This window comes from Carettochelys insculpta, chromosome 4 (assembly GCF_033958435.1).
Source record: "Carettochelys insculpta isolate YL-2023 chromosome 4, ASM3395843v1, whole genome shotgun sequence".
Lineage (NCBI taxonomy): Eukaryota > Metazoa > Chordata > Testudines > Carettochelyidae > Carettochelys > Carettochelys insculpta.
Window position 1 is genome coordinate 89,394,187 of NC_134140.1, and position 22,433 is coordinate 89,416,619.

Sequence of the window (22,433 nt, forward strand, 5' to 3'; positions counted from 1 at the left end):
TACCCGAGGCTCGTTTTCGTGTCATCGAATCTCTCATACAACTACTAACGTACAGCCCCACTGTTCCAGTTCTCACGTGCTTACAACTGTTGGGGCATATGGCAACCACCACGTTTGTGGTGCAAAATGCCAGGCTGCATATGCGAGGATTGCAGCATTGGTTGGCAACCGTATACAAACCCTCAATCCACACCGTCCACAAGAGGGTGTCACTTACAACAGAGGCACGAAGCTCGCTAACATGGTGGGGAAACCCCAAGAATCTCCTAACAGGGGTGCCCTTCCGCCAACCGCAAATTACGGTGTTCATTACAACAGATGCCTCCCACATGTGATGGGGGGGCTCACATGGACAACAAAACCACTCAAGGATTATGGTCCCCCGTGGAGAAGACACTGCACATAAACATATTAGAGCTCAGGGCAGTGTTCAATGCGTGCAGGCATTTTCACAATTATCTGCGTGGAAAAATAGTCAGCGTGAATACCGACAACACCACCACCATGTTTTATATAAACCGCTAGGTGGGAGCCAGGTCTCGTACACTTTGCGCGGAGGCGGGGTCCAACTCCGGAACTGGAACTGGTGCATCGCCAACAATATAACCCTAAAGGCTTCATACCTACCGGGGGTCCACAACGTCAAGGCGGACCAACTCAGCAGACACTTTGCGCCCACTCACAAGTGGCAGATCCGTTCAGACCTACTTCACCAAGTGTTCCGCAGATGGGGTTTTCCCCAAATCGACTTGTTCGCCACCCGAGAAAATAAGAAGTGTCCCCAGTACTGCTCCAGAGCGGGCATGGGACATGGGCCTTTGGGGGACGCCTTCATCATCCCATGGAAGGGCCCTCTACTTTATGCGTTGCCTCCCACAACACTTATACACAAGGTCTTGGAGAAGACCAGAAGGGAGAGAGCACGTGTGATATTCATAGTCCCAACCTGGGACCGACAACAGTGGTTCCCATTGCTCTTGCGCATGGCTCAACATCAGCCATTTCCCCTATCAACAGTACCGGACATTCTCTCTCAGGCTCTGGGGTCAATACTGCACCCACACCCGAAGAGACTTTGGCTACAAGCATGGCTAATCCATGGCTAAGTGCCTTAGAGACTACATGCTCAGAGGGAGTACAACAAGTCCTTGAATGTAGTCGGAGAACTTCCACCAGAAAGACTTATCGGCACAAATGGTCGCGTTTTTCCGAATGGTGTTCCTCCAGGCAACTAATACCCCAGGACGCCACCATACCTACGATTCTGGATTATTTGCTACAACTCAAACAAAACGGACTTTCGCTATCCTCTATAAAGGTGCATCTGGCGGCTATATCAGCGTTTCGGCATGAAGAGGATGGATCAACCACATTTGCTCATCCTGTTGTCTCGCGTTTCCTAAAGGGGTTGGTGAACCTGTACCCCCCTCAGAAACCAATACCGCCGTCATGCAGTTTACACCTAGTTCTGCATACCGTCTCGGGACCGCCCTTTGAACCATTGGCTACGGTCCCCCTCCGACTACTTACCATTAAAACGGCTTTCCTCCTGGCAATCACCTCAGCTCGCAGAGTGAGTGAGCTCGCGGCCATAATGTCCACACCACCCTGCACAATCTTCTCAAAAGAAGCGGTGGTCTTACGATTACACCCAGCCTTCGTTCCGAAGGTCTCTTCAGATTTTCATACCAACGAACCAATAGTGCTGCCCTCGTTCTATCCTAAGCCTCACAACTCAAATGAAGAGGCACGGTTGCACTTATTTGACGTAAGAAGGGCACTGGCCTTCTACATCGATAGAACTAAACCTTTCCGGAAAACAGACAGACTCCTGGTGTCCATTGCATCCAGGTCAAAAGGAGAAGCGCTATCTTCGCAGAGGATTTCAAATCACATTGTGTCTTGCATAAGACTCTGTTACAAGAGTCGCAAGACTCCTCTCCCAGTTCTGCCAAGAGCCCACTCTACGAGGGCGATGGCGGCATCAACGGCCTTCTTCAAAGGCATCGCGCTGAGAGATATCTGCAGAGCTTCGACGTGGTCTTCCTATGACACCTTCGCCAAGCACTACGCCAGGCACAGGATGCTTGATGAGGATACACGCCAGTCGACAGCAGTCCTTTCACGGGCAAGCTGCGCATAAATCGGGTACCCATCTCCTTTTTCGGGGGGTGGGGGGTTACTGCTGGGTAGTCACCTACTGTGGAGCACCCACAGGGACCACTCGAAGAAGAAAGAGAAGTTACTCACCTGTGTAGTAACGATGGTTCTTCGAGATGCGTCCCCGTGGGTGCTCCACTACCCACCCGTTCCTCCCCACTTCGGAGCTCTGTTTGTGTGTTTTCAGGGGCGTCCGGAGCGGTTGATCAGGAACTGGCGGGGACCGGATCGCGCACGTGACCGTAAGCGCGCGAAGAGCCGACGCGCATCGGCGCATGCGCGACCCGACGGAGACTGCTGAACATTTTCTGAGCTGCGCCGCCGGGGCGAGCCCGACACCTACTGTGGAGCACCCACGGGGACACATCTCCAAGAACCATTGTTACTACACAGGTGAGTAACTTCTCTATATAGTTATCAAATGAATATTGGCAAGGGACCACGTTAGGCAATTTACAAGAGGAGCTTGTTTTACCACTCACCTCAAGGTGGTTGTTTTTGAAAGGACACTAGTAACTGTAAGTCCTTAAGATCTGATGCCTGGCTGTTGGTTTGCATGAAATGAGTTGATGCTTTCAGTCTGCTGCCATCACAAAAATCACTATTTATCCTTTCTAGCCAAAGCAAAGACTTTAAGCTTTCCCCTCAGTTGTGGAGGTAGTGGTGTGATATGCACATGCTGTGGAAGTGTTCCAGCTTTCTGTGCCTCCCCAGACAGCTTTTACAAGCACTAAATTTGTTTATAAAATTAGCTTAAAAATAAAAACACCTTAATCATTTCTTCTCCTGCCTCTCCCACCACAACTCCTGTGATGCTGAGAAGTAGAATTCCACTATTACTGGTGGGGGGCCAAGACCCACGGATGCAAAGGATGTGTCTTGGAACAAGAAAAAAATACTGTTTGCTTTTTACTAGGTTCTATATTTTACACATTTGTTTTCTGTACAATAGTTTTGTTTTTGTCCCCCAGCCCCCCGCCCATCACAGTTTTACAGGGAAGAATCTAGTCCTTCTCTGGTGGTAAGGAAAGGTATATAAGGATCTGGCAGAATGTTCTTGTAATATTTTTCCCAGGTGGGTATTCATGTCTGCCTAAATATTCCTTATTTCCAACAGGAGCTCTGGTGGATCAAGGTGTTTTTGAAGAGCTGGCCCGGGACTACGTTCCACAGCTTTATGACTGCATGCAGGACTTGGGTGTTATCTCCACCATCTCATTGTCCTGGTTCCTCACACTTTTCCTTAGTGTAATGCCATTTGAAAGCGCTGTGGTGGTTGTGGATTGTTTCTTCCATGAAGGAATAAAGGTGATATTCCAATTAGCTCTTGCTGTGCTGGATGCCAATGTGGACAAGCTGCTGAACTGTAAAGATGATGGCGAAGCAATGACTGTCCTGGGAAGGTATTTATTGGACAAAACCAAAGTTTTGCTTTATTGTATTTTTTTTCTAAAACTGGATATAGTGCATGAAATGTTAACGTCCATCATAACCTTTGTGATAAATCTTAGTCTCATATGCTAGTCACTACCTGCACATGGCTCTTCGGCCAGTTGGCTTGAACAATATATTTTCAGAATAATGTGGCTAGTTTCAGAATTGGTTGGACACCACAATTTTAGATGCTTGCAGTCCTTTTAGTCTGTAGCAGCAGCTATATGTGCTGCCATAAGTCAGAAAGTGTTCTTCACATCCTGAATGACCATGCTACTTGTCTAGTCTGGCTTTCATCCATAAAGTAGATCAACCTAACCGCATCCCTCAGGGCTGTGAAAAACTTTGCAACTTGTGGGATGGGTTTGGGTTGACCTAACACTGCTGTGCACTGAGCCAGATCAACAGGCTAATTATTCTATCAACTTGGTTTCCATTTCTTGGAGATGTGGACTAACTACATTGCTGGGGGAAAAAACCTTCCACTGATGTAGGAAACACCTATATGACATCACTACAGCAGAACAGCATTGCACCTGTTCTGCTGTAGTATATTCCTACTCCAAGGGGGCGCAAAGTTTCAGAATAATAACAGTCCCTTTTAAAACGTACACAGGTGAAGCAATCAGAAGTGTTATCTTCAATTGTGCACAACTGCTCCTATTAGCCAGGCTCAACAATATTTTTTTCTTTCTAGTTTCTAGACTATCCTCCAGAACTTGGCTTATAGGGATCTTCAGCAGGTCTTGATTAGGTATCTGGAATTTGTTCCTTAACCTTCTGAGTGTTCACTTTTAAGTGTATTTAAGAAAAATACCTGAATACCAGGGTAACTGTGAGTGGAAATAGATGTGCCAGTGAACTCAGTATATCTAGAAAGGCTCAGGCTCATGAAGAGATACAAACATTTAGGCAGGTTAGTAGAACTGGATGAGTCTTTCAGTCTGAACTAAGGCTGGTTATGAAACTTTCATTTGAGTTCCTGACATTTTGTGGTAATGTTTAGATTTCAAGATACTGCTGAATCAGGTTCTTCAATATTTTTAAGTGAGGTTCAGGGTAGTTTACAGTCAAAATAAGTGAGAGAGAGAGAGAGAGAGAGAGAGAGAGTGTGTGTGTGTGTTGGCTCTGTAATTTACTTTAAAACAGAAACAAAAAACACTCTGGTCATTTCATCTCTGCTCTCACAATGAAGCCCCAGTCCTTGCTGAAGGGTTATTAAAGGACATTTTCTGTGGCTGCAAGGTGGTCTATATGTGCTATACAGGCAGGAAAAATAAGCCCTTGAGACTTTTTACAGCCAGGTTTTGATAGATTAGACAGGCAGCAGGGGTATTGAGTATAAAGCACACCATCCCCTGTTCCAGTAGGAATAAAGTGGCTTGTGCCCAACACATATCCATTTGTTAAAGACTACTCAAACCAAATATTCAAGAATCTATTTAAGGAATCACTTGGAAATCATGGACATCTTACTGTGATCAAATAAATTATATATGTTCCTTGGTAAATGTGGTTTAGATAAACAAAACTAATCCAGCTCTGATGAGAAATGGAGCATTACCTGTTGATAAAATATTTTGTCCACATTTTGGACAATTCTGGTATGCAGTGGTTTGATCATATTTGCATCAAATCAGTCCCTTTGTAACCCTGATGCTATTGATTCTGAGGAAAAAATGTATCCCAAGTGTTCTCATCTAGCTTATTTTTTTTCTTCTCTTCCAAACAGGTATTTGGACAGTGTAACTAATAAAGACAGTACTTTGCCACCAATCCCTCACCTTCACTCACTGCTCAGCGATGATGTAGAGCCTTATCCTGATGTGGATATCTTCAGACTCATCAGAACTTCCTATGAGGTAACTTAGGGTTTTGACTAGAGCTGCTTGAGGACAACAGTTCTATTTCATGAAGGTTTGAGAGATATGAAATGCATTTTGAATGAACAAACTCTCTGAAAATTTCAGAGTTCTCCAAAGAAGAATTCTGAACACTTTTTGTTCTGGATCAGAGTTTCATTTTGATGTAGATTTTAATTTATATTTGTAACATGTAGTGTACAGGTTGAACATTTCTTGTCTGGTTAATATCTGTGGTCTGGCATGATTTTCGTTAGCCAGATGTCCACTTACCATGAGTATGGCCAAGTTTCCCATGGTCCCTAGGGCCTTCTGGAGTGTGGCATCCTGATTAAGGTTAGGTTGTAGGTCTTTAATAATGCGTTGCAGTGGTTTGAGTTGGGGGCTGTAGGTGATGACCAATGGTGTTCTGTTCTTGGCTTTTTTGGGCCTATCTTGGAGTAGCTAGTCTCTGGATATTCGTCTGGCTCTGTCGATTTGGGTTTTGTTTTTGTTTTTTTTCTTTCTCCTGGTGGGTAATTCAGGTTTATGAATATTTGGTAAAGATCTTGTAGTTTTCGGTCTCTGTCAGTAGGATCAGAGCAAATGCGATTGTACCTAAGGGCTTGACTGTAAACAATGGATCTAGTTGTGTGTGCAGGATGGAAGCTAGAAGCGTGTAGGTAAGTGTAGAGATCAGTGGGTTTCCGGTAGTGTGGTACCAATCAGGCCATCCTTGATTTGTACTGTGGTGTCCAGGAAATGTATCTCTCGCATGGAGTAGTCGGGGCATAAATTGATGATCAGGTGCAGATTATTAGTCTCTGTGGAATTCTTCTTGAGTCTCTATACCATGGGTCCACATCATAAAGATGTCATCAATGTATCGTAAGTAGAGGAGGGGTAATAGGGGACAAGAGCTGAAGAATCATTGTTCCAGGTCAGCCATAAATATATTAGCATATTATGGGGCCATGCGGGTGCCCATAGCAGTTCCACTAATCTGGAGGTATAAATTGTCCCCAAATCAGAAGTAATTGTGGGTGAGAACAAAGTTACAGAGGTCAGACACCAGATTGATTGTGGTGACATCAGGTATGGTATTCCTGATGGCTTGTAATCCGTCTTGTGTGTGGAACTATTAGTGTACAGAGCCTCTACATCCATGGTGGCAAGGACGGTGTTGTCAGAAACTTTTCCAATGTTCTGTAATTTCCTCAGGAAGTCAGTGGTATCTCGGAGATAGCTGGGAGTGTTGATGGTATAGGGTCTGAGGAGGGAGTCAATGTAACTGGATAGTCCAGTGGTAAGGGTGCTAATACCCAAAATGATAGGGCGTGTGGGGTTTCTAGGTTTGTGGATTTTGGGAAGTAAATACAATAATCCAGGTTGGGGCTCAGATGGTGTGTCTGAGTGAATAAGATCCCGAGTAGCAGCAGGGAGTTCCTTAAGTAGTTGTTGAAGATACCATCACTGGACCTAACTAGGCTATTCACAGAATCACGGGCACATTCTCATGTTCATCAACTAACATGATATATGCTCTCATGTGCCAACAATGCCCAGATGCTTTGTATATTGGACAGACTTCAAACTCTCTTAGACAAAAAAAAACCCATTGAAAACTTTGTTCATCTAAAGACTTGGGATTTTTGTCTAATCCTTAAATAAAACTTTATCCAGTAAAATAATCAGAAGATATCTTTGACACGTAACTTTTAAATGCCAGTTTATAACTCAGGACCAACAACTGGAACCCAAGCTCTCCTTTACGGGAAATTCATTTATTCTTGTGTCATGTAGAACAAGTGAATATTTTAAATCTCATTGATCCTAGCCATCTAAACCCCTGACACATTTTTCAGCTACACACCCTATGTCCGCTTTGTCTGAGGGTTAAAAAAGAATGACATAGTTCATTAGCTATGGAAGAGGCACCAGAAATCTGCTGCTGGTTTTACCAATAGTGAATTCACAGTGAGGGTGAATTGAATTTGAGGCTGAGTCCCCACTCCCCACCTTGTGATGTAAGAATACAAAGTGATGGTGGAGTAGACATTTATGTAAAGCTGCCATGTGTGATGGACTGGGGGTGTGCGTGAGAGAGTCAGGCTGGATATGGGTGTGTGACAGGCAGAGCGGCTAAGGAGGACCCCCCTTGGCTGTAACCTAAGCTGGCAGGTAACACCTCTGACCTGAACAAAGAGCAGGGAGGAGCTGAGGGGGTTTTGAATTGGAGACGGCAGTTTGAAGCTGGGGGGAGAGAGAGTTGGAAGGCAGCCAGCCTGGCTGAGGGGAAGCTACACCCCAGATGGGGCCCCCCTCGGGCTCCTCTCCCCAGGATGGGTTGGAATGACCTGTCTCTGCCTGCTGTACTGAGCAATGCCTCTGTCGACTAATAAACTTCTTATTCTGCCTGATAAGTGAGAGTCACTCCTGCATGCGGACAGGGTGCACTGCTTGGGAACCCCTGAGCCCCATCACACCATGCCATTTTGCATTGTTTTGAATCTCACACCACTTCTGTGGCTTTGACTCTATTTAGATGAATAAACTGGCCTTTTGCAGACCCACAGTCTCTTTTTGTGGGCATGGCTAGTGCAAAAGTTTATAGGGTTGAATAGAAACAAGGCCAAAGGTATCCCTACTATAGTAACGCTGAGGTCTCTGGAACTATACTGGTAAATGTCCATCTTTTTTTTTTTTTTTTACACTTATACTCTGAATCTATTTGAAAATCTGTTTGCATTGACCCTTAGTTCACTGCACCCACTTGGGAATGTGGATTCATTGTGTTGGGCTTTGGATACCTGTGAGAGACACATTTATTGTAAATTTCAGGAAATCTCCAGCTGCCATTGAACTAATATTTACTATATTTTTAGTATTTTAGCTTCTCAACCCTTGTCACTTACCCTTCACTAAAAACTTTATAAAAATAGCAAGAAAACAGAAGTTATCATTTTTCTTATGGAGTAAGGGGTGTATACTATGCTTTTTGTTGCAGAAGGAAGGCAAGCTCTATCCGAACAGCTGTCCCATGGCACTTGCCTTGGGGGAAGGGAGGAGGAAATGATGAATCTGAGAACTCAGTGAAGGAGTAATATTAACTCCCAGTTAACTCCCACCTTGTACTTTCTTCACTGTAGAATGCACGTCAAGTCTGGACTGATAGCAGCAGGCTCCTTTATGACTTTTATATGTGGTAGCTTAGGTGGCCAGCTTTATTTCTTGTTCTGAAAACTCTGAGTTTCTTCAGAGGACATAACACAGTAAACCCTTGATATAATGGACTAATGGGGGGCAAGGTTGTCCACTATTACCTAAAGTCCATTATATGTGAGGCCTTACCTGCCCACCCACCGCTGCCAGGCTTCCCCAGCCTTCCTCCCCACTTCCCAGGAAAAAAAAAACCAAAAAACTGCCACTCACTGGAGTAGCTGCTGGACCCTGCTGCATCACTAGAGGCACTCAGCTGCACATGGCTTGAGGTGCCTTGCCGTATGCAGCTGGAGGGGCCACCGCTGGATCCCCCATGTACGCGTGGTGGCTTCAGCGGAGGAGGTGGTGGCTTCTCCAGGTTGCACCAGCGGTAAGTCTTTACACTTCATTGGGGTGGAGAGGGGGTTGATTTTACAGACTCCAGTGAACTTCGGGAACAATGGGCGGGGGACATCTGTTGTTGCCAAAGTCCACTAAATCAGAGTCTGTAAAACTGAGTGTTTCCTGTACAGAGATGTTAGTGTCAGAAAATCTCTTACAGATAGTCAGTGCTCCTTTTCTAGAAAAAAATGGTGCCAGAACTCAAGCCCCAAACTGTTCCCCACTGGAATTCAAGCCCCAAACCACCCTGCCTCCAACCCCCAGGCAGCTTAACCACCCCCACCGACCGCACACCCCTCCTGCTCCCAGGCAGCTTAACCCCCGCCTTGACCCCCCACAGCCCCAAACTGCCTCCCACCCCACACCAAAACCCAGGATTCACTCCCCTTACCCAGGCCTCAGAGCTCCACATGCTGCTTTTTTGCTGGGCCATCTCCTCATCACTCTAGCTGCATGGCTTCCCCGAGCCCTCCAGCAGGGGCAGCTCCAAGTGCCCTGCCGTGCTGAAGTAAGACTCATTTTAATTGGTTTAAACCAGTGAAAGTGAGTTGTCTTTCAGCATGACAGATCACTGGTAGCCGGAAGAGATTGGCAGCGGCAAGAGCTGCAAATGGCTCTTTAAAGAGCCACATGCAGCTTGGAGCTGCTCAGCTGCCTTTTAAAACTGGTGGTGCCAGCAGCGCTGTTTTCTGGCGTTCCGTCAGAAAAAAAGCCCTACCGATAGTGCAGAGAAACAAATAATCTATGGGAGTGACTTCCATGGATGTGAGTGCATGAGTCAGTGCTGTAGATCCTGTTCTCAGTATTTTTGCCCTCATTCTTTCACCTGGCATGCAGGTATAACATAGTAACGTTCTTTGGAAATTGTGCATGTATTAAGGAGATAAATTAGGTCTAGTGAATAGAGTGCTGGACTGGGATTCAGGAGAACTTGGTTCCATCCCTTCTCTGCCACTGTCCCTATGCTCAGTAACCTTGGGAAAGTCCCGTCACCAGTCTGTGCTTCAGTTTTCCCACCTGTCAAAAGGGGGGTTTAATTAAATTGACCTCCTTTGTAAAGTATGTTAATCTCTTCGGTTAAGAAGTCCTATAAAAGAGGTAGCAAGTATTAACTTTTGAAAATGGTACTTCAACTCTTAAATCATTTAAACACTTGTGAAATTTTTACCTATTGGCTGAATTTCATTCATGATATTTGGATTTAGACAGTTGTTTGGCAATGTAGGAACTGCTTTATCAGGTCAACACAGTGATGCATTTGACTCAGTTTCCTGTCTCTAACAGTGACAAGTAACAAATATTTCAGAGTAAAAAGCAGTCAAGTAGCACTTTAAAGACTAGCAAAATGTTTTATTAGGTGAGCTTTCGTGGGACAGACCCACTTCTTCAGAACAGACTCAATATTTAAGGCACAGAGAACCAAAAACAGTAAGCAAGGAGGACAAATCAGAAAAAGATAATCAAGGTGAGCAAATCAGAGAGTGGAGGGGTAGGGGGGGAAGGTCAAGAATTAGATTGAGCCAAGTATTCAGACAAGCCCCTATAGTGACTCAGAAAGTTCCCATCACTATTTAAACCATGTGTTAATGTGCCGAATTTGAATATAAAAGCCAGCTCAGATGTTTCTCTTTCCAAAATGGTGCAATAATTCCTTTTCAGTAACACACATACCTTTAGGTCATTGACAGAATGCCCCATTCCATTAAAATGTTGACTAACTGGTTTGTGGATCTGGAGTGTTTTGATGTCTGTTTTGTGCCCATTGACCCTTTGTCTAAGGCAGTTAGAAGTCTGTCCAATATACAAAGCATCTGGGCATTGTTGGCACATGATGGCACATATGATGTTAGTAGAGGAGCATGAGAAAGTGCCCGTGTTCAGAGGAAACTGAAAAAAATCCTGCATTAATAGCTATGGAGTAACCTGACAATAGAAGTTTTTTTCCTAAGCAAATTTCTAAGTGATGGCAGTTATGCCCTAAAACATGAGGGTTTGTATCCCTTCTGAAATGCTTGGGAGGCAAATGGAAATGAAATGGTGGAGGAAAAGAATATCTAATAACACATTCCTGGAAACTCAGTTGTTTGCAAATCATATGTTTCTTTAATGTCACACGATGTTTGTCCCGAAATGATCTAAGATGAATAGCTCAAACACTTAGCGAATGAATTGTTTTGGGTTTTTTATTTTTCATGCATAAAAAGAAAACAAAGTATTGCAGATACTAATGCCCAGTTGTTCAAAGGATCCATTTTGTTGTCCTTTTTAGAAATTTGGAAGCATACGAGCAGATCTGATTGAACAGATGAGATTTAAACAAAGATTGAAGGTGATCCAGACTCTTGAAGACACCACTAAGCGCAATGTGGTAGGTCCTTGCAAAGACATTCTTGCTAAGATTGATTTCTGAAATAATATCTTTCAAATGGCACATATATAGCAAGCTTTCAGTTGTTAACGTTACATTCCCATAGGTGCGAACCATTGTGACTGAGACTTCTTTTACTATTGATGAACTGGAGGAACTCTATGCTCTTTTCAAGGTAAAGCTGTAGACAGGATCACGGGCATTCATAAAAAAGTAACATTTAGAATTGACATGAAAACTTCTGTCTTCTAATGAGTTCTCTATTTTTGAGCTACTCAGTGCTGTCTTGTAGCAGAAGGGTAGCCCTGTTAGTCTGTATCTGCAAAAACAGCAAGAAGTCCTGTGGCACCTTATAATGGATGTATATTTGTGGGCAAAGAGCTGACGAAGTGGGTCTTTGTCCATGAAAACTTATGCTCCAATATATCTGTTAGTCTCTAAGGTGCCACAGGGCCTCTTTGTCTCAGTGTTGTCTTGTGTCTGGAAACAAACTGGAGTTTGCAATTAGATATAATTGAATGCTGAAGAAATAATTATTTTGCTAACCAATTTGGTTAGACAAATTCAGTATCCTGATGACACCAGTTAGTTGGAAAGTAAGGAAGAGACAAACATATTGGGCCACAATTTCAGCTAGCTCCTGAAGGCTTCTTTGTATGCCTACCTGATGTGTGAGGATAGTTCTGAAAATCTGGCCCCAAAGTATGTTGTTTGTGCTCAATTTTTGAATGGCCCATTACTTTACATCACATGGTGCTTGCTGTCTGCTACATGTGGGCTATGTCTGCACTTGCTCTCAACTTTGAAGGGGGCATGGTAATCAGGGTGATGGGAGATTACTAATAAAGTGCTGCAAAGAATATGCAGCACTTCATTAGGCAAAGTCTCCCTCGCGGCAACTTCAAAGTGTCAAACTTCAGCATGTTAAACTTTGAGGTACCCGTGCAACTTCAAAGTGCCTTTACTCTCCAAAATTTTGGTCTGATCTGATCTCCTACATACCACAGGCTATAGAACTCCCCCCGGTAATTCCTGTATCAGCCGATAAAATCTGGTTAAACTATAGTAAACCTTTTAGAAAGACATTCAGTCTTGTTCTTCAGACTTCATGTGAGGGAGAAACTGACATACTCAATATATGTTGTTTCAGTTGTTGTTTATACTCACAGTTAAAATGCCTTACTCTTGGTTTAGTCCCCAAGTGTCACACATTTCAATAGGTTATCTTCTTTTGATTGGTTAGGATTGAGTTTCTTGAATATTCTGCTTAAGAGTGACTTTTTTTTTCTTTTAATCTCCTGTAACTAGTCTCATAATTACTGTAGTTTTTGTCCTGCAGTATGATTCTCTAGACTGTATTTCTGCACCCGAGTATACTTAGTACTGTGAAACTGGTGAGACTATGAAAGAGTGAAGGAGTCCAGGATCACACTGCAGAAGTAGGGCCTATTACCCTGTGTCTTCTTCCCCCCCCCCCCCCCCCCCCCGCCCCGCGCCATGAAATTGATTCAAAAGCCCCTATTATTGACTGCAATAGGAGCCAGATAAGACACTAACTCAAAGCAGGAGTCTGCTGCAAATGTCAAGGAAACATTTAACCTTATGACAGCAACATTCTATTTTCCAAGTATCCTGTAATTAGCCCCTTTCCTAACTTGAAACATAACTTAGCTGTCGGGGCGGGGGGGAATTGTGTATCCCATTCATATACATATTTGAGTTACAATTGTTCGGTTTTGTTTTGTACCAAAAATCTATAATGCTGTGTTTTTCTGGGGAGCCAGAGCTGAATTTTTCTCTTTTTATAAAGGAATTAGACATTGTGTAAGGGGATCCTTATCCTTTTTTAAAGTGCAAGCACTAGACAGAATTGAATCTGCTAAACTGAAATGTTGTCTTAAATGTATTTATTTTTAGTGTTGTTGCTGTTGTAGAGCTGTTTACAGAAATGATGGTAATCAGCATTTGCCTTCTGTTCAGGCAGAACATCTGACTAGCTGCTACTGGGGTGGGAATAGCAATGCTTTTGACCGTCATGACCCCAGCCTGCCTTATCTGGAACAGTACCGTATTGATTTTGAGCAGTTCAAGGGAATGTTTGCTCTCCTCTTTCCTTGGGCATGTGGAACTCACTCAGATGTGTTAGCTGCACGCTTATTCAGACTGCTGGATGAAAATGGAGATTCTCTAATCAACTTCCGTGAATTTGTCTCTGGCCTAAGTAAGAAGAATTTATAGAATAGTCGTGAATTAATCTGAGCAATACTGTCTGTTACTCAGGAAGAACTAGTCCATAAATAAAGACTAGCAGAATAATTTATTAGCTGATGAGCTTTCATGGGACAGACCCACTTCTTTAGGTCTGGAAATGGTCCATCTGAAACACTGTTGTTATACTGACTGTGACTGATACTAGTTTCATATGGACAGATGGGATATAGAGAGTTATAAACATTACAGTTTAATTCTGCTTAAATGGCATTAGGGTTTCATATTCAGCTATAAAATAAATCTCCACCTAATTTATCTAATTTTCAATATCTAAATATTTTTCTAATGTGAACATCCGGGGGGGACTGTTTTAGAGTACTTGAATTTCATATTATTCATTTTCCCACAACATTTGGGTTGACATTAACATAATAGTAGCGAATAGTTTATCCCTGTTTATTACTTTGATCATTTTGTTTAAACTGTTTTTTTAAGTAAACATCTAATTCAGGGGTTCTCAGATTGTGGGTCAGTCCCCGGAGTGGATCACAGCCCCATTTTAATAGGGTGGCCAAGGCTGGCTGTACACTTTCAGGGTTCTGGGGCCAATGTTAAAGCTTCCATTTACCTGCTCACAATCCTCACCTGAGGTTGAAGCAGAAGCCCTCAGTCTTCAGTCTGGGTGGTGGGGCTCAGGTTACAGGCATGGGGCAGAAAGCCTTTGGCTTCTACTCTGCCTTCACACCTAGAGTTGTGAGACTCAGGTTTTGGTCCCCCCTCCTGGGATGGTGTAGTAATTTTCTTTGTCAGAAGTGGGGTGTGGTGCAGTGCATTTTCAAATTTCATGATGTAGTTGGTGTAAGTCTCCTGATGGCCTTATTTGGTCTCAGATACGCTGTTGGGACTCTCTCACAAAAAAGTTCATCTTAAGCAGAAAATCCTACGGCCCTGAGTGTGGTAATGTGACAGTGACTATTTTTGAGAGCTGCAAATATAAACATGCTTCTAATAAAGAAGCGAGTTAGTGTTTAAGCACAGAACTCGGACTCAGGTGATATGTTCCATTCCTACTTCTGCCATAGACTAGATTTACTGTGTGTTCTTAAGAAACTCTCTTTAACTTGTCTGTTTTGCTTTTCCTGTGTAAAACTGGGAATACTTTCCTACCTCACAGACTAGTTGAGGTTTAATTCATAAATATTTATAAATCTCTAAATACTAATTTGATAGCGGGTACTAATACAGATATGTTCAATGGGATATTGTTTAGGTGCAGCGTGTCATGGAGATCTTACAGAGAAACTGAAGTTGCTCTATAAAATGCATGTTTTGCCTGGTGAGTAAAAGACATTTTAAATGGCTGATTTCTCAGTCAAAATAGAAAATTTTGCTCTTTTCCCCCCACCAAAAAGGTCCTCTAGTTTCCCAGCTCTAAAATGGGAGAGTGAAGTTTCCTTTAGAAACTGAGTACATGCAGCAGTAAAACAGAAGAGTTTCTGTTTTCACCTCACCCTGAGTCCAGCGGATCATCAGTATTCTGGTCTACATGCCATACATTGGCCATTTTTATAGACAGTTGTTTGTTTTCCTGGGTGCTAGTGGCTTCTCTTGTGTCCAACAAATTTTGGGTAGTGTAGGGTATTGCATCAAAGAAAACGTCCTGCTTGAGACCAGGTCAGTGAGATACCCTAAACCTGTCCATAAGTTTAAGCGTGGGAGTAGTTCCACTAGCTGTATTTGGTGAAAATTATGTACAGGCTAAAGTATCTTGCTAAAGATGCCTGAATGCTGGAGGATACATAAAGAGTCCATCACCTTTAATGGGTACTGCCTCTGAGGCAAGCTTGAATGAAGACATTCATTAGTTGCTCAAATTATTTAGGATGCAGTTTTACTAAATTACAAATCAAATAAAACTAAGTATGGGGCTGGAAGTCCTCATACCTATGAAAATGAGAGCACTTGATTTGCTTTTCCAGCCTGTGGATAAGCTGTGGAGGCTCTACTTTGTTTCTAGTAAACAAGGAGTAAAAGCTCTGTTTAGGACTCATACAGATGAAAGGCCAAGCAAGACTCTGGGAGAATACAGGAAAGTCTGAATAAATAGCTGCTTGCTTATCACGAGAGGTGGAAGGAGAGAGAAGTCCTTTAGGAAGGTAGAGCCTCGTTGATCCATCTCTTGGGTTTGTAAGCTACACCAGTTTAAAATCCTCAGTGCATCAGAAGCATAAGTGTAAGCCTAAAAGGGTTTCTGGGTGTGGGAGTCAAATTTTCATCTCACCTCTCAATTCTCCCAGTATACACAACATGACCAAACTAAGGCACGGGTTCTGGCTCAGTGCCATAAATATGCTGTTACTGAAGATCAGGGACTGTCCCTCCATCCAAGTGATTAAACTTACAGGTGTCTTGTCCTTCAAAAAGATACTGAGCCCACTTCTAAGTGCTGTAAGGTTGAGAAGCTCAGTTACACATGCACAGACAAAACCTTTGATACTGAAACTGTTTCAGGTGCAAAACACAAGTTAGGCTGTTCCATACCTCTTTATTAATGAGTGAAGCATTCCATTTTTCTTCTGCACAGAACTTACTGGAACAAAAGATAGAATCCCATAAATTCAGTGAAACTACTACTGTTGTACTCTGCACTGATGAGTAGACAGGTGCCAGTAGGGAAGGGCAAGGAAGCCCACAACATTGAGAGCCACAGAGTAGTGTTTTTCAGCAGCTCTCTTGGGAGAGCAATGTAGGGTTAGAAAGGAAGGGCAAAGATCCCAAATGCTGGATCATTGAGCCAAATCCTCCTCACTGGATGCAGTGAGCCGTAGCAGCCATTCGTGCCATTCGTAGGCTGGAGTACCTGCTCAGAGGAACTGCTCTGCAGCCTAAGCAAAAGAACATTTCCACCTCCTACACCCAGAGTGTTCTCTAGTGAAAGACCCATTTACTTTTGCTTTGCACAGAGGACTAGTGTTTTGACTTTGAGGGTACGTAGTTTGGAATGGTCCGAGTAATGCATTTAGGCCATGTCTTTCCTGGTGTGCAGCCAGTACCAAAGCTTTCAGAAGAAGATAAAAGAAATCCACTTATTGAACAATTATGAAATAATCTGCCAATGGGAGTAACTTTTTCCTAACCACATCAAATAGCAGTTGACTTGTCCCTGAAACATGAGGATTTATGTTTTTTTTTATTATTGTATTTGATACAAGTGGGAATATCCTTTCCAATACAGGACTGTGCTTCTCAAATGTGAAACTACATTGACTCAAATGCACTTTGTTTTTCTAGCTAAATAACACAGTACTTTCTTTTCTTCATCACACAGATCCATCCCCTGAGCAAGAAGAACCAGATTCTGCTTTTGAAGCAACTCAGTACTTTTTTGAAGACATCACACCAGAGTATACACATGGTCGGTGACTATTCTCTAAAAGAGTTTTCTTTTGTCTTTTCAGTGTTCAAGACCCTAAATAACCGTAACTTAAGTCTATTTTCTCAACTGGTTAAAAGGAAGAAATATTTTTAATATGAAAAGAAACGTAGATGACTAGTGTGTGTCCTCTGTGATATCAAGATGTCTGTTTTCCACAAGGCCTTCCTTTTGATGCTGTAAACTACTCTTGGGCTGTGCTGACTGTGTGGCAGTGATATGTCGCAAGTTCATCATGTCTGACTTTCTGAGGGATCAAAATGAGCATGATGACCTGTGAAGAGAGCAGACTTAATTTTAAATGTGTTAGTAAGAAGGGATAAAAGTGGCAAAACAGTTGATGATGCCTGTGGGCAATACCCTCAAAGTGTGGGGCTGCATCTGGCTACAGGGCATATAGTCTCTCCATGGTGTGGAGAGCCTTCACAAGGGCTGACTGGGGGCCAGACATGAGCATTGTGCCTCAGCATACCCTGTGGGTTGTGAAAGAGGTCTGTCTGCCAGCCTCTGCAGAGCGTATTTATTTGGTTCCAGTGGTTTTAGAATCGGCTGCAGCTGAAAGAGAGGAGCTGAACCTGGAACAGCAGCTGCAGAAATTAGGGCCTCCAAAACTTCATAACATAGCATGTGTTCTTCAGTCCGCACCTGTCACACACTTTTTACCAATAAACCATTTTGGCAGTGTTTTAATGGGTCTTAAGATGCTCTGAGTGGACATTTCAGTGAAGTTAATAGGTGTAGACTTAGGCCAATGCTGAGAACTTTTAAAAGATCTTCCTTTGTTGCTATTAAATTTTAGATTCTCCTGCCTTTAGAACCAGCTTATGAAATGTCTGAAAGTGCAAGTTAGACAAATTCATATTTATCAAGAGCAATTAAACATCGGAACAGTTGACTTGAGGGTTATGGCAGATTCTGCATCACTGTCTCTTTTAAAATCATGATTAGATGTTTGTCTAACAGATATGCTTGAGGCGTAATTTTGGGGAAGTCCTATGATATGTGTTATGTGCCAGGGCAGTTAAGGTAATCACAGTAGTCCCTTTTGGCCTTGGAAACTGTGAAACATCATGTGCATCTCTGTAGAGCTTGGATGGAGAAAAGCTGTAATAAGAAACCTCTAAAATGTACTTAAATATATTTCAGCACATTATAGCACAACAACTTCTGAAGTCTGAAGCTGTGCTGTCCATTAGGAAGCAGGGAATTTCTATTTTTTTTTTTTTTCATGTGGCTTAAAGCTGCTGTTTCCAGCCCTGAAGTTCCTGGGGATATTGGAAGGTATACATGTCACTGATGACAGGCTGTTGCCCCTCATGTGCATTTGGCCTCTCTAATGATTGAAGGGCAGGGGGAAAATACTTTTTTCTGATTATTTGAAACTATAGCTGATGAATTGGAGTGTTGGAAGTAGGCTCCTGGAAGATAGCTTAGTGGACAGTGTAGGAGAAGCAATTAGGTATACATTGTAAATTAATTTTATCATGTGGTTATTACTGTAAGAAGAATGTGACAGTATTGTGTGTGGATTTTTTGTTTGTTTTTTTTTTGTTTTTGTGGAATCCTCGGTCATGGCCCTGGGCATTGTATTGTATAAAAAGATGGCCATTGTGCATGTCCTTATTTTATTAATTACATGGAAGTTCTAAGCAGATGAAAAAATTAGCAAAAAATTGGTGATTGTTTAGTTCTGTTGTTCCCGACTGTTCTTTCATAAGTGTAAATCTTTGCTTATTCTACTTTGGTTTGCTGTGCAAACATGCATACAATACACATGTGTATTTGAAACTACAATAAATCTTGTTTGTTTTTAAATATTTTCCAGTAGTTATTGGCCTTGACAGCAGACACAAACAAGGGGCAGATGATGGGTTTGTTACAGTGAGCCTAAAACCAGACAAAGGTACATATTTTCTCATATATTTTACTGCTTGAAAAAGATGGATTTTTTTGAAGAAAGGAAAAAAAGTTAATGTGGGGCCTCTTGATGGACTCTCTCTTCCTCTTTTCTGGACAATTCACTGATGTTAGGTAAGAAAAACTCACAAGAGAATCGAAACTATCTGAGAATGTGGAGCCAGGAAAATAAATCCAAAGCAAAGAATGCAAAAGATTTACCCAAACTGAACCAGGTAAGTTCTGTTGGTAGGTAGTTATTTTTCAGAAATGCTGGAAGCTTTGCCATACACCAAAATAAACGTAGAGTAGATTGAGCAAATGATGCTATTCAAATTGCAGCTTTGTATGACAGCTTGCTTTAAAAATATTGCATGGTTTAGCACTCATGGCTATTTTGGGGTGAGGCGTGGAGGGAACAAAGGATGCAGGCTGAAGATATTCCGTATCAGCCATCCTAACTTCCACTGGGGGGTTAAAATAAATGGTGTGGTACACGCGGGGGTGGATGAAATTGCCAAGCCCCTGGGCAAGGTGGGGGAGGCCTGGCTCTATGCTCCCAGAAGAGTTAAAGCACTGGATGGAATGGGTGGGACTGGGGACTAGCCTGCCCCAACCAGCCCTTTGCCACCACTCGGAGCACACCACATAGAGCTATGATGGTGATTTAAAGGTCTCAGGGCTCTAGCCACCACCACCACCACTGCTGCTACAGGCCCTTTTGAATCACCAAGCCCTTAGGCAACTGCCCCTTCCCTCCCCACGTGGGTCCAGGATTCCCTCAGCCCAAAGCCCCCACCCAGGTGCCATTAGTACACAGCTCACCTATCTTCCTTTCCCCACTGACTGTGGCAGGCAAGGGGCAGGGGAGTGAGTGACCCATCCTGTGCACTTTCCTCTCACTCCCTGATAGCGGTGGAAGGGAAGCAACAAGCAGCACAGCAAGGAATAAGAACTGCCCCCCCGAAGGGTGCTCTTCCCCTCTGCACCATGCACACCCTGCCCTGAGCACCCCAACCCCTTGACCTGATTGCTGCACACTCCGCACATCCAAACCCTGACTCCTACACCCCCTACAGCTTCACCCCGTCCTGGGCGCCCCCTTCAGCAACAACCCCCCACCAGAGCCATGTGCGCTCCCTCCCACACTCAAATTTTGAACAGGTACTACTCTGTTGCACCCCTCCAACCCCCTGCCCAGAGAAATACAACAGTACCTGTAGGAAATTCCTTACTTTCACCCCTACCTAACTCTCAAAGGCCGTATTTGCTACCCTTCCTTTAATTAAAACTAATTTTCCTTTACACTTAGGGGCAGTTTATTGAACTGTGCAAGACAATGTATAACATGTTCAGTGAGGACCCCAATGAACAAGATCTGTACCATGCCACTGCTGCTGTGACAGGTTTGCTTTTGGAAATTGGTGAGGTTGGTAAGCTTTTTGCTGTTCAGCCCTCAAAAGATACAGACGGGAGCAGTAACAACTGCAGCAAAGCTATTCAGAGCGTGTTGTTTCAGAAGAAGGGGAGCCAGCAGTATGATCTTGACCAGCGTGAATCCTTTCAAGCCAGCCTCCTTGCAAATGAGGAGGAGACAGTTTGTACGGACGGCGTGTTGGGTGCACAGATGGAGGACATTAAGCTTGAAGACTCTTCTCCTAGGGACAATGGAGCTTGTTCTTCCATGCTTATTTCTGATGATGATACAAAAGATGACAGCTCCATGTCCTCCTATTCAGTACTGAGTGCAGGCTCACATGAGGAGGAAAAGCTCCACTGTGAAGACATAGGTGAAGATACTGTTTTGGTGCGAAGCAGCCACAACGCTTCTCTGCCTAGAAGCACCAGCATTGACAGAGACTGGGCCATCACATTTGAGCAATTTTTAGCCTCGCTCTTGACTGAACCAGCGTTGGTGAGATACTTTGACAAGCCTGTGTCCATGATGGCTAGGATTACTAATGCAAAGAATGTACGTATGATGGGCAAGCCAATAACTTCCACAAGTGACTATGAGATCTCTACTATGTCGGGATGAAAGGACAGCCAGAGATCTCTTTTATTTTAGATTTTTTTTAAACTATATATTTATTAGTACCTGACACAGGTCTGTTATTTTAAAACATGGTAGTTTTCACTAAAGTGAAAATAGTGGGGTGCAGACATAACTTCCCTGAATTGTAATCACTTTCTGTGGGAATTGTTACAAGAATGCACATTTTATTCAACATACAGAAAAAAAATGCAATTGTCAGTGAAATGTGTGTATTGTTAACTTTGCTGTCAGTGTAAAAATGGTAAAGGTTAGTTCTCAATTTGTAACTCTGAATAGAATGACAGATATTTGTGTGTTTTTTAATACAGGCCTGTGAAAAAGGCCTGAAAGAAAATGGGAGATCTCTAAAACTTAAAGGGAGCACTCAATCTGTGTAGGACCTGAAAGGAGAGTAAACACCATGCAGCATCCCAAGGCGATTTCTCTCAAGAGGCTAATTGTTTTTGTGAATGCTTTAATTTTGTTTTTAAATATATAAAACACATCCTCCAGAAATATTTCCTGAACCTGCTTTTCTTTGCTCAAGGCAGTTATAGGCAGGTTTCTCAACAGATTCGTAGTATCCCTTTTTAAAGTGGAAAAGATGTTTTTAAACATTAAATATTAAAAGTACTTCTATAGCTGGATCTGAAACCTAGCTAATAGTATTCTACTCTCAAAACTAACCTTTACCACCAACCTAATAATCTATCCTCAGTAGTGTAAGAGATGAAAAATCTGTATTGCGTATGTCCTCATTTACAACACTGGAAAGTAGAAATAATGTAAACTGAAAAAAATCTGCAATATAATGTAACTGAATGTTTTAAAGGCTTATTGAGAACACTGTCACTTTATATAATCTGAATATTATCCTGTTTAAATTTACTAAGTTAAAATGAAAGCTGGGGCACGTGCACTTTGAATTCTTGCTTCTTTTATACAAATATTTAAGATTTATATTCTAATTCACAGTTGTTTAGTTCAGGATCATTCCCACATGCCTCAATTTTATTTCCCGTCTTAAAAATACTTTCACCACAAAACTGTTTATTTTGTACTATTGCACATTGTCCTTGTAACTGTTCCATATCTTTTATCCAAAGCTGCTGTTTAATTTTTTTGTTTTAAAAGAATCATTTTAAAACTGTCAGATATGGTTTTTAACCACAGATAGGATAAATGTGAACAAATAAAATACACTCAGAGATTTTGTTTTTTTAACTATTAAATGTATGCTATATGGAAAACAAGGCTGATTGTATTTTATTGGACAACTCTGCAATGGCAAGCCTATGAAGCAACTGATTTTGGATCTCCAAATACAATTTCAGAACACAAAATGCCAGTTGTTTCATAACTTTGTTTTATTCAGCATTTTTGCTTGTAATGGGAAACTACTCAGACGTAAGTCATTCAACAAGTTTCTCACATTACAAACATTTTCCTGTT

At 42.6% G+C, this 22,433-nt stretch overlaps 1 protein-coding gene across 2 annotated transcripts in view; it reads left to right on the plus strand.

The window, feature by feature from the left end:
• The window catches only part of TBC1D9 (TBC1 domain family member 9), an 83,094-nt gene extending 60,884 nt beyond the window's left edge, over nt 1–22,210 (plus strand). The window contains exons 12-21 of one of the 2 annotated variants that reach the window (XM_074991916.1): nt 3,278–3,563; nt 5,327–5,456; nt 11,308–11,406; nt 11,513–11,581; nt 13,387–13,627; nt 14,888–14,953; nt 16,946–17,032; nt 18,876–18,953; nt 19,082–19,182; nt 20,259–22,210. In XM_074991916.1, coding sequence (XP_074848017.1) covers nt 3,278–3,563; nt 5,327–5,456; nt 11,308–11,406; nt 11,513–11,581; nt 13,387–13,627; nt 14,888–14,953; nt 16,946–17,032; nt 18,876–18,953; nt 19,082–19,182; nt 20,259–20,984 — 1,883 coding nt within the window. In that variant the 3' untranslated portion in view covers nt 20,985–22,210. The remainder of the gene's footprint in view (nt 1–3,277; nt 3,564–5,326; nt 5,457–11,307; nt 11,407–11,512; nt 11,582–13,386; nt 13,628–14,887; nt 14,954–16,945; nt 17,033–18,875; nt 18,954–19,081; nt 19,183–20,258) is intronic. The other variant, XM_074991917.1, reaches the window with a different exon arrangement.
• Nucleotides 22,211–22,433: the final 223 nt, after the last annotated feature.